At 33.6% G+C, this 13,113-nt stretch overlaps 1 protein-coding gene across 1 annotated transcript in view; it reads right to left on the bottom strand.

Annotated features, from left to right (window-relative positions):
• LOC127735374 (eukaryotic translation initiation factor 3 subunit A-like) overlaps positions 1-4,012 on the bottom strand; it is a 71,387-nt gene extending 67,375 nt beyond the window's left edge. Inside the window, exon 1 of the mRNA XM_052245531.1 lies at positions 3,867-4,012. Coding sequence (XP_052101491.1) covers positions 3,867-3,915 — 49 coding nt within the window. The 5' untranslated portion in view covers positions 3,916-4,012. The remainder of the gene's footprint in view (positions 1-3,866) is intronic.
• Between the last annotated feature and the right edge of the window lie 9,101 nt (positions 4,013-13,113).

Here is a 13,113-nt window from a genome sequence, read left to right as displayed (position 1 = left end):
GGGGGCATAATAAAAATATTGTTCACAAGCTGTCTAAAGTGGTATGACATTGAATGACTGGATTCTTAGAGCCATGAAATATGTCCTTTGAATGATCAGAAATTGCTATTAATCTTTTTGAGTTCACTTATCAAGGCTAATGATAGTTTTCAATCAACCAAATGGATTAAATTCAAATTGTTGCCAATATTTCTACCATGACTTCCACTTGTTATTGCCTTATTGCAGAGGTTTCGAAGGTTTTTTGGTCCAGTAATTTTTCAAGCATTACTGGTCCAGTCAGTGGTTTTAGCAGTCTTTTACATTATGAGTATTACAAAATTCTTACATCTACACTGGTCATTTGGTCCAGTAATTGATGAAATTTTACTGGACCAAACCATTTATTACTGGACATTGCCACATGTCTGACGGACCTTGGGAATGACTGTTATTGTAGTATTTTTTATTTCCCCCTTACACACCTCCCCCCTAAGGGATTTTTAAATGTGAGCACTATAAATCTTAATTTTGTTTTTTTTTTCTTTTTGATTGAAACATTGATTTTTTGTTCTAAAAACCTTCGGTTAACCTGTAACTAATTATCTTTCATGAAAAGTTTTTTTTTTTAATTATCTCCCTTCTAAGCAATTGGTAAGAGAATAGACACAATCAAACCTATACCAGCTTTCCTCTAAACTTTTAATTCATTTACATAAAAACAGTAGGAAAGAAGAGTTCTCAAAATCTTTTTATTCCTGATGGTCCTTGAAGAATATCTGCTGGTCCTCACTTTTATTTCTATTGCAAAATACCAAAATTATGTAGGTCCTTTGCAAATTTAGGTGGTCAAAACCTTCGGACCTGGCACCACTTTTCGAGAACTCTGGGAAAGCAATCACAAATTCACACCAATTTAATGGCTCTATTTGATTGCCTGGATAAGGCGATCATACTCAATATGAATATATAAACAAACAGTTGACTGTTCACAAAATTTTCATCCCAGGCATTGTAAAATTATAACTCAATCACTTTAATCCCCTTTACAAATTAAAATCCGTACAAAGTGGTTGGTGCAGTGATTTTGCTAGCGCTCGTCACTTTCGTAATTTATGAAACTGTTTTCAAAATGACGAAAGTATTTCAAATCAATTTCGTCACTTAAATTTGGAAAGTGTAAAAATATTTTCGCATGAAAATACTATTAATTCTACCTGTCTACATGTTTCTGACAAGTTTATGACCCTCAGCTAATTAACATTTACAGGTGTTATAAAGTTGTGATTACAGCTAATCCGCTTATCGTCATCGGATGGGTCACTAATCCGGTTAATTATTTTCCCCAGTAAAATTAATCAGTCTGCATTTTAATTTCAATATTTCTCAAGGCCAACGACCACAATTTGCAGTTGGTTTGTCATAGTTTTGTCATTTGAACAAAATTGTTTCCCCCCCGGACAGTTCGCTTTTTAATTTCAATATTTCTTAAACGATCATATTTTGCTGTTAGTTTGTCGTAGTTTCGTCAAATGATCGTATTTTCGTCATCTTTGATATAAAACGTTCAATTTCGATTAAAAAGATATTTTTATTATTATTATTTCAAAACGTTCAAAAATGTTTTCACGTTAAAAACTTCCATCATCATCAACGAGTCAAACAGGTGCTTCCTTTACGATATACTGCGCATGCGTGAAAGTATTCCTATGAATTTAAAGACACTAAAACGTAAAATACGAAATAAATTTAGTGCCAAAATAAATGAGACAAATATAGTTCTTACTAAGCAAATTGAAATATAAAAATAATTTCCTGCCTTTTTTTAAACAAGAACCAATCCGTAGATGAATCCGGATTCATTCTGAATTTATTATCTTCTTGTCACTTCCCGTTTACATTTCAATTGAAATCGAAAGTAAACGTGATCAATTCTAGATTAATTTACAATTTACAGTTATTGGAATCGTTCCATGTGAATTTGTACAAATCCTTGGTTCCAACTTTATAGAAATTAATTCAAAATATTGATTTAAACGTTTTATAAGGATAATGATTATGCAATGTAATAGTCTTAAAAAGTTCAACAAGTTCATTTATACTGTGATTCTTGGTTTTTAAAAAAAGGAACCCAACTTTTGTTGATCAGGAATGTCCCCTGAAACTAATTGAAGTAAAATTTTAAACTAAATTTTCAGATCTTATATCCTAATCTTCATATTTAAGTGACACATCAGTCAAATCATGCAATTACTGCCTAGTACTGCCTTAGTCCTGCAAAGTCTAACAAAGATGTATAGCTAGTAATATACATACATCCTTGGATCCTTGCTGTTACCCAAAATAATGTTGATTTTCATCTCGCGCAAAAGTGACTAAAGCCCTCAAAATCCTAGCTTAAACCCTGGTTGGTGTCCTTATAATAATTCAATCATTCAAATCCAAAGTTCAATAATATGTCACCATTGAAATTTTGATTTTGACCAAAGGGAAAAAACTCGAAATGGTCTTCTTAAAAGATTAATTGCAGAAACAAATTTAAATTACGACAAGGTTTTATAAAATTTGATGGAAATGGACATCGCACCAAATTTTTATACAAAAGGTCTGGGGGTCAAGAAAATGCGAATCCGGGTCCGTTCGCGCCCATTCACGTTCGCACCCCGGGTCCGTTCGCACCCTACACGTTCGCACCCTCTTTATTGATTTTGTCTTAAATAATTTTTCAATCGTATTTTGGTTAGTATATTGCTATAAATATTTTTGTTGTTCATTGTTTTAAAATGAAGTGACTTTCTAAAAACGATTTTTGTGTTGAATAATTTTTTAATCGTGTTTTGGTTATTGTATTGCTATAAATAAGTTTTTTTTCATTAATTGTTTCAAAACATGCAAAATAAAGTGACGTTTTTTGTGTTGAATATCTTTTTAATCGTGTTTTGGTTAGTGTATTGCTATATTTTTTTTTTTTTTTTTCATTGTTTCAAAATAAAGTGACTTTCTAAAAAGGTTTTTTGTGTTGAATATTATTTAAATGTTAAGATACCAAACCGCTTTAAACTCAACAACAATAACATTTTGAATCTTAATTGTTTTTACTCATACCAAGTTAAATACATGCTAATATAACTACATGCAGAATTTACATCAAGTTTAGCTGTGTAAACACCATATAATTAACAGTAATCATACATAATTAACATATAATAATTAATCATCAAATCAATTTAAAACAATATTTCATTTAAAAAATTCAAAAATTGCCGATTTTTTCTTTATTTTGAGATAAACATCTTAAAAAACATCTTATAATTCATTGGGTTTTTGAATAAAAAAAAAGGGTGCGAACGGACCCAGGGGGCGAACGTGTGGGGTGCGAACGTGTAGGGTGCGAACGTGTATTGGGCGCGAACGGACCCGAGGACATCGCACCAAATTTTTATACAAAAGGTCTGGGGGTCAAGAAAATGCAGCAGGGTACAAATTATAATAGGTGCAAACAATGTAGAGGGCAATTTAGGAGGCAAAATCTGGACAGAAAAAAATTACTTCTTTCTTGGGATGTTAAAGGAAGATGTCAAAGCAAATAAATTAAACTACCTGTATTTGTCTCAATCTCTTAGTCTTAATGTGACAAATTAAACACGAGCATTATGATATTAGAATTGTGCGGGAAAATGCGCATTGAAAAGTCTAATAGGTCCAAATATAGTTTTTTTTTTTGCTATTTCGAGTATATCGGGGTTTTTTTTATCAGTAAACCACGCGACCGTCAAAGATTCTGTAAGCAGTCAAGGTAGATAAACATTCCAGTAAGAGGCGACATATGGCAACAAGAACTGATTCACTAATAACCCCGAAAGTAAAGTTTTTTATGGTGTTAGTACCATTAGCTCTTTTCAGAGCATTCTCTGGTCTTTGGAAATACGTTGGCATCTTTTCAGTTAATGTGCATAATGTAATAAAACGACAAAAAAAATCCTTTAGTTGCACTTCACTGTGTCTTCGCGGCCATGTGGAGTACAAAATGGCCGATGGGGTAGATAAAGGGCATAATAAAAATTAGAAGAGATCATGGTACGGTTATTATATAAAACTTTCATGGAATACATGATAACCACGTACTTAAATCCGTCTTTTTTTTAAATTTTATTTCGTCAATCGTTATGTTTCCTTATACTCTAGAAGTTTTTTATTTGAGACTACCCTTTGTCTATCTATCTTCACATAATTTCTCACTGCAGGTGCTTGGGCATGTATCTCCTTCGTTTTTATATTCCCATTTGTATTTGGTGTTTTACATTTACCAGAGACATATTGTATTATATGTCTCTGCATTTACTTATTCTCATTTGGATTTTTTTCTTCAAATATTCAGTCAACTTAGGGGACGACCATTTGATATTCTGGGGGGGGGGGGGGGGGGGGGCAGGAGGATTTGTTTTGGATGGGTTATTTATTTTTGTGGACCAAAAGGACAGATTATGTATTTTCTGCACTGTTAAAGCATGATTTTTCATTTTCATTAAAACAAGGGACTGATTATCTATTTTCACAATTATATTTATAATATCTGAAAACATACAATTTTTATATTCTTAAATGTTCTGTTTTAATTTTTTGACAATATTCTGGTCTCAAAGCAAAATATATAGATTCAGTGTAAGACTTTTAGTTTTAGGGACAACATCAAAAGACCAATATGTAGGACAAAGCAAAAAATGTTTCAGTTTGCAGAAAACCTTTTATACCTGTCAATTATGTTTTTTTCAAATTAAGTTAAGAGGGGGCTGATTATCATTGATATAACTATGTCAAATCAGTTTTTATAACTCATTTCAATTACAACTTGATGTAGTTCCTAACTGGGACACAATTTAAAGTAGTTTGTAATAGACAAAAGGTCCTTAAATATAATAAAACTCAAGTTTAAAACATAATTACTAAATTACAAATAGAATGCAACACAGTAAGAGAATAGTCATAAAGAAGGGCAATCAATGAACAAAAGACGAACTCGGGAACAGATAAAACACAAAACGCCAAACATTATAGACAATCAACACTGAAAAATAAAAATAAATGAGAAACATGGATCTCAAAAAACAGGGGCTACGTCAGAGGGTGAACAGAACTTGCTTCTTGCAAGACACTTGCCATGAAAACAATTTGATATGAAGACAAGCTTTTGTTTTGAAATTTCCAACATGAGGCATTTGCCTCAATGTAGTTACGGCCCTGTAATAAAAGTGAGGTAAATGTTCACGAGACAATATACCTCAAGTGAAATGAAACCCATTTTCAAACATTTCAAATACATTAATATTTATATTATTAAAAGATTTGGGAAGTTTTTCCCCAAAAAATATGAAAAAAGACGAATTTTGGAAGAATCTGGTGCCATCTCATATACTTCAGAATAGCATTTATAAAATGGCTTAAAAGACCTGCCAAGTTATTTTCAATACATTGTAAGTCAGGTTATCTATTTTCAAACTACCACAGAACAAACCATTCATTTTTGTTATTATCAAGGCTGAGTTATTTATTTTCAAAATCCTCCAGCCCCCCCCCCCCCAGAATATCAAATGGTCGCCCCCTTACCAGTTTGCAATATCAATATGTTAGCATATGATTTGATTTGATATATTAAATTCATAAGCTTCTTGGTGCATGTAACCTGTGACTATTATCCTAAAACAATCACATACCTAATTAAAGATGGGCATTTAAAAAGCTAGAATGCGAATATATATATTCAAACTCTTTTAGGTCATTTTTAGTAACAACAAACAAAAGAACTATGTCAATTAGACCTGCTTTGATACGATAACTACAAATTATTTTTTTCTAGATAACATTTTTGTTCGTTATTAAGATTCCGTATATCGTCTAATTATCGGAATTCCAATGGGGACTAACTGTGCACCACTTATTGCGGACTTGTTCCCTGTATTGCTACGAGTCACAATTTATGACCTAGATCAACAAAGACCCATCGAAACAACATCTGATAATAAAAAAATATTAACACTTTTAGATACTTGGATGATATACTGACTCTCAATAATGACGACTTCAGTGTGTACACTAAAGAGATTTATCCTGCCGAACTGACTTTAAATAAAGCTAATACCAACAATGAACAATGCCCTTTCCTGGATCTTGATATCTATATCTTTAACGAGAAACTTAATACTAAATTTTACGATAAAAGAGATGATTTTTCATTTCCTATTGTTAACTTTCCATTCTTAGATGGTGACGTTCCCTTGGCACTATCTTATGGTGCTTATATATCCCAACTTGTTCGATTTGCTCGTGTATGTAACAACATTTTTGATTTTAACGAAAGAAATATCTGTATTACTGAAAAATTACTACACCAGGGTTTTTGATATCACAAATTTGTCAAACATTTACTAAATTTTATCTTATACGTTCAGGTATTTCACATCCCATCTTTTATGGTAATATTCTATACAAAGCAAAAAAATGTCGTCATTCACCTCAAAAGCTAACCAAACATTTAAACAGACTTATTCAGAAGGGATATAGTTACGATACTGTTGTCAGGTCATTACAGATGGCATTTTTTTGGAATTAATATTGATTCACTCATAGGGTCTTTGCATCGAAAATAAATACATTTATTCTAAATCCAGTTGTTGGCATGAATCTCATATATTTTATAATGGTATGATACTAAAACCCTAACAGGGATTGGGCTTGATTTTCATATGATGAATACATAATCTTTCAATCAGGTTAATTGAGGTCTGGAGCTGGCATGTAAGTAGCTGCTAGTAGTCCTTTGTTTATTTATGTTTATCATTTGTCATTTTGCTTAGTTTCTTCTGTTACCTATGCTAACATCGGACTCGGACTTCTTTTAAACTGAGTTTTACTGTGTGTATTGCTGTGTGTTTGTTTATTCCACATTGGCTAGAGGTATAGGGGAGGGTTGAGATCTCACAAAACATGTTTAACCCCGCCGCAAATTTGCGCCTGTCCCAAGTCAGGAACCTCTGGCCTTTGTTAGTCTTGTATGTTTTTTTAAATTTTGGTTCATTTATATGTTTCGGAGTTAAGTATGACGTACATTTTCGCTGAACTAGTCTAGAATACAATATTGTTTAGAGGCCAACTAAAGCCCGCCTCCGGGTGCGGGATTTTCTAGCTGTGTTGAGGACCCATTGGTGCTGTTTTCCGCACTTTGGTCGAGTTGTTGTCTATTTGTCACATTCCCCGTTTCCATTCTCAATTTTAATAATATATTATGTCCCAGGTGTAACTTAGGGTTATTTTCTTTTCCTTTTTTAGGTGTTATATACACACAAACGCGTATAGTAAAAACCAAATTAACGCATGACGATTTCTTAAATAAATATCGATTTCAATTTATTTTTCATGGGAAAAAAGAGAAGAGGGGCAACACGAATAACATACAGTTTATTGTAAGGTTATAAGTATTAGAGCAAGAACGCATATATATCACACACGTTCTTGCTTTTAGTATACATATAATCTTTCACTCGAAGAGTCAAAATAAATATATTTTCAAATCCTACTGGATACTGAATATCCAAGAGACTAAATAGAGTCTTTAAAATATACTTAAAGCATATTTCCATTACAAAATGGAAAAAATGCACTTCGGTTCTACATGTTGCTGATAAAAACATTTTGATTCAAAATTGCAAATTTTATATGTTTTCTAAAATTCTTCTTCGAAGGACGTCACCGTCCCAAAACAAACTAATGTATATTAGAAATACAATACATATACTTAGCTTTACTTCAAACATCAATTTGGTTTTAGTTTCAATGAGAATGTTCGAGTTTTACATTTTACAGGCGTTCAAAAATTGGGTATCAATATAACCTGTTTAAGATTAGCCACATTATTGTAAGACTCTATAAGTTCACCCATGGAGCTCTGATACTGTCTTGTGAATCTAAGTAAATATTTCAGTAAAGTTTTGTTTACTTATGAAATTGTCGCTATTGTGAAATAAATTCAGCAGAAATTGGCCCTACCCCTTTGATTTTAAAGTCAGATGTACCTTTTTATATGAATACACATATACACCAGTCTGACCGTATAGCCCGCCCTCACTACCAAGTGGATAGTGGGACTGGCTTTAGTCAGACTGCATATAAACGTTGGAATAGGATAATGAAGTCATGTTCACGGGATGGTTTCTGTTTGACATTTTATATAAAGTCATGGCTGATCGGACTGCGAACGTTTATTGCATTTGTAATCCGGCATTCAGACAGTGCCTTGCACCTTTATCTTTCTGAGTTGTCCCATTCGATGTCAACCTTCTGTGTCGATAAAACTTATCAAATTGATAAACTGTTGAATATTCTATCGTATTTATACTGGACGTAAGAAAATAACTGCAAGTTAATTCTGGCAGTTTTCAGGGAGATTGAATTCTGTATTATTTTTATTGCCAGCCATCAGATATTGGGGTCATCCTTCGTTTCAGTACGTCAGTGCTTTGATTATACTTTGTTCTTTTATTGTGCTGTTCACCACGGTCTCAGGCAGGGGCGTAGCTACCTTCTTAATTAAATGGAATCGCAGACTACAAAGGGCGAGGGGTCTGGGGGCCGACTAAGGCCCAGTACCCTGGTAGGGGGGCCAGGGGGCGACCCCCGGAAGATCCGCATATAGCGTTTCAAAACAATCACAAGTCAACCGTAATAAAAGTTGTACATTTTTGTTGTGGTTTTTTTTGTCAACTATTTGTGTAATTTCGAGTCGAATGAAGACTAAACATTGTCGTTTGCGTTTTTTATACGCCGTGAGAGCTTTTAAGATCACGGAGATTGTTCCATATGCTAGTATTTGTATTGAGCAAAGTAGATGTATAAAAACCAAACAATAAACATAAAAACAATACTATATGTGGAGTTTCTGTTAGAATACACATCTTTGGATACCAAATACTTGGTGGACACATTCTCCAATATTTTGCTGAACACATGTATTTAGATGTTTAAAAATTATATGGGTAAACTCTACAAGAGAGACCCAGAGATAGGAAGTTCTAATTTTACGCAGTTAGGAATTCTCGAAGTTGAAATTAATGAAATTTTTCAGAGGGAATGGTACTTTGATCACGATCTTTTCATGATCTGCGTTTGTTAATTATCCAGTTAATTAACAAATACATGTGCATTGGACTAGTTGTATGGCAATATCTAGATGATAACAGTGAAGATACGTGTATTAAAAGTTTGGTGTTTCTTTCGATTAAGAATCAGCAGTTTAGTGTTAGACTCGGACAGACAATTTATTATAAAATTGAATGACCAAATAGTCCAGTAAAACGAGTTAGAATAAACAATTTATTTAAATGCTTTTACAATCAACTATTCGTATAGCCTGCCCATATAGAAACGACTTCGAATTATATAATCTATATTCAAGATGTTTTTTGAAAAATAAATAAAAACGTAATACATGTACTGGAAAATGTGTACTTTCTTTGTAATAACAGCAGTTCCAACTTCTCATGTATTAGTTTACGGAAACTATTGATTGATCGAATGGTTATTAATGTCCAGTAGCAAATATTACATGCACACTAGGACGGGAATATGTTGACGTGTTGTGAAAATGAAGTATTCGTGTTGTCAAGACCTACATACTTGGTAAATTTTGAACTAGTTCACAAGTTAACAGTCATTATTCCCGGATCGATACGAGTTGAAGAATCTTCGTTCTAGTAAGATGTGTGTTTTGGCCGGGGCGAAGCGGAAAATTAAGTTTTTTTGTGTAGTTTTTAAAATTCATGCATAGAAATACTAATTCCTAGAAGTTAACTTTGTCCTCCCCCCCACCCCCCCCCCCCCCTCTCTCTATCTCTGTTGTTGGTGAAAACGACGTGGATGCACGTGCTGTCATGCTTCCGGGTAGCTACGCCCCTGTCAGGTTTTTGGTAGGGTTGAGTGTTCGCTAACATGTGGAAACCAGTCTCATTATTTATGTGCCTGTTCCAAGTCAGGAACCAACTATTCAGTGGTTCTCGTCTACTGCTGTCTTCAATATTCATTTTTTGTAATTAGTTTTTAGCATAAATAAGCCGTTTGTTTTCTCTTTTGGATTGTTTCACATTTTGTCATGCCGGGAGCCTTTTATGACTTACTCTATAGCTACGGTATGGGTTTTCTTCGGTGGTCAATGCCGTGCGGCTATCTTAAGTTGTCACAAATTTATTTAATTTCATATAGCTTCAAAAAGTTAACAAGTTTAAATATTGTATATAATTAGTTATATTAAAACTTTTGAAAATAAAGTTGACGCAACACATATGTATCAATACAGCATAAACAACACAGGTAGCAACTCAGCTACAACAACCCCTTGAAATGAACCAATGTCTATCGCAGCTAGCGGTAGAAAACAGTCATATACCATATAATCATCATTTACAACAGTCCCATTCATTGGTACAATCACCTGACCAATCCTTTACCAGTCCCAGATCTCTCGTCAATTTGGGTCAACTAATCAACCTTTTATATACCAGCCAAATACATTGTACCTTGCAGTTTTTTCAACACATTAGTCGTTATCATCCTTGGAGTCAACCCAATCATATCAGTATCCGGCAGCAGCATTTTAAAATCAATACTATCCATCAAAACCACTTATAGTTATGACAACTCCACCAATCATTACCACTCAAGCAAATTCAATATTTGAAATTGACTTTGAACTAGCTTTCAGTAACTGCATGCGAGTACTCTTAGATCGGTACTTTATGTCTATAGTCTTTTTGCTAGTTATTTGTGTGTGTGTTTGTGTGTGTGTGTGTGTGTGTGTGTTTCATATCGATGTGACCAGTCAAACCTCTTTAACTGTTACACCACTGTCCAAGGTTCGGAGAGGATTCAGTGAGCGCTTGCTAACATTGCTAGCCCCGCCACATGTATATGTGTAACAGCCACTATGTTCCGTTAGTTACTTTGTTCCGGCGGAACTTTTCAACTAGTTATTTCGTTCCGATGGAACTTTCCAACTAGTTGTTTTATTCCGAGTGCAGTCGAAAAGTTCCGGAAAAAAGTAGCTAGTTGAAAAGTCCCGGAACAATGTAGCTAGTTGAATAGTTCTGGCGGAACAGAACAACTATAATTACATCGTTCCGAATATACCATATTTCGTCCTTTTTGTAGAAAGAGGGGGAAGAATGAGTATCAGTATATATAAGAGCAAATCATTAATTTACAAGAATACCCAACGCACTGAAAGGGGTTTCTTTGGACAAATATGCAAAATTTAAGTTGTATTTCATAGCTCACATAAAACGGAATAAGTTGCATTATCATGCAAATTTAGTATTCATAGTACCCTCAAGAGAGGGAAGAATACCCCTCATCATGTGGTTCTTTGCATCAATTTTCCAAATGGAACTTTCTGCCTGGTTGATAAGTTCCGTTGGAACTTTTGGGCTAGTTTGTTAGTTCCGGTTTTGACTAATTTGGCAAAAAGGAACTTTCTAACTAGTTGATATGTTCCGTTGGAACTTTTCAACTAGTCACTTTGTTCCGGTGGAACTTTTAAACCAGAGGAAGAACAAAGTAACTAGTCAATAAGTTCCTCCGGAACTTTTCGGCTAGTTAGTTCTTTCCGCCCGGAACTTTCCAACGTCGGAACAAAAGAGCCTTTACATATGTGCTTGTCCCAAATTCAGATTTATAATTCAGTGGTCATCGTTGGTCGCTGTCTATCATATTTGTTTTTTGATTGTTTTTTCGTTTGAATTGTCAAGTTAAATTTTGTCATTTCGGGACCTTTTATAGCTCACTATACATTATGCTCATTGTTAAAGACCGTATGGTGACCTATATTTGCTTACATCTATGTCATTTGGTCTCTGATAGATAGTTATCTCAATAGCAATTACACCACGTCTTCTTATTTTTATATTTACAGTGGAGATCCGACAAAACACTTGGTACAAATAAAAGTCAGAAAACTTCAATTTAGTCAGGCCTAAAGCAGTCATAAATCAGTTCCTCATATAAAATTATCATACAGTTTTTAACATATGGAATAAAAAGAGGAATGTGACATGTTTCACGAGAAATTAGTTCACTTAGAAACGATCAAATATTTGTCATAAGAATTCAACAAACAACAATGAGGTCAAAAAATATAGAAGAAACCAAAGCGGCCATAACACTTACGCCATGACAAAAAAAAGGTAAACAAAACACCAAACTTAAAACTACAGATTGAGAAAAACAAACCTCATCAATCTAAGATATTATATTCATCATGATGTCATCATAAAAGAGCAAGACAATTCTCAACGTCAGTAGTTATCAAAATCATCTATCTGATAAAGATCATTTCCAACCATTTAACAAAGTAACACATATACTGAACAACTGAAAAAATGAACTCATTCGCAGATGCTTCCGAGATAAATATCTTAAATCCAGTCTTTATCTTTTTACAAAACCAAGTCTCAAGAAACTTCCCCATACCAGAGTCCATTCCTTCAAGATGAGAGTTTTCAATGAATATAAACATTACAACATCCAACATATGAAGCGAAAAGTCAACAAAGTACATAAAAGTGTACATAAACAAACCATTGTAACCAGGGAAAACATTATTTGTGTAAAATTGCATACATATATATGCAAAGCGAGTTTGTCAAATAAAATATATATGCCAACATGCATGTATAAGTAGGCCAGGAATTTGATATCCTGATTGTAAAAACATCATTCAACCGATAATTGACAAGAGAGAAGCGGAAGATACCAAAGGCAGGATATTTGAACTCATTAGTCATAAGTCAAAGACGGTGAATTGACAACGCCATTGCAAAAAAAGGAAAAACGACGAAAACGACAAATATAGTGGTTTGTGTTACATTGTTACAGTGAAATGAACAGTACCTTGTTGGAAAAGTTATAACTTGGTAAATCATATGTCAGTAGGCTCAAACATGTCGTACAACAGAAAAAATCTGTCTTATAGTCAACACCTCTTTACTTAACCAACCATAATGGTTAAAATTCCTCATATACAGATAATATTTAGTTGGAACAAAACATGTAAATCTTGCTAATGCTAACAACATTTTCAACTAAATTCTACTC

The sequence above is a fragment of the Mytilus californianus genome, unplaced genomic scaffold (assembly GCF_021869535.1).
Source record: "Mytilus californianus isolate M0D057914Y unplaced genomic scaffold, xbMytCali1.0.p SCAF_3, whole genome shotgun sequence".
In the NCBI taxonomy this organism is placed as follows: Eukaryota; Metazoa; Mollusca; class Bivalvia; order Mytilida; family Mytilidae; genus Mytilus; species Mytilus californianus.
Note: the sequence above shows the minus strand (reverse complement) of the source record. Positions and strands in the feature narration are given on the sequence as shown.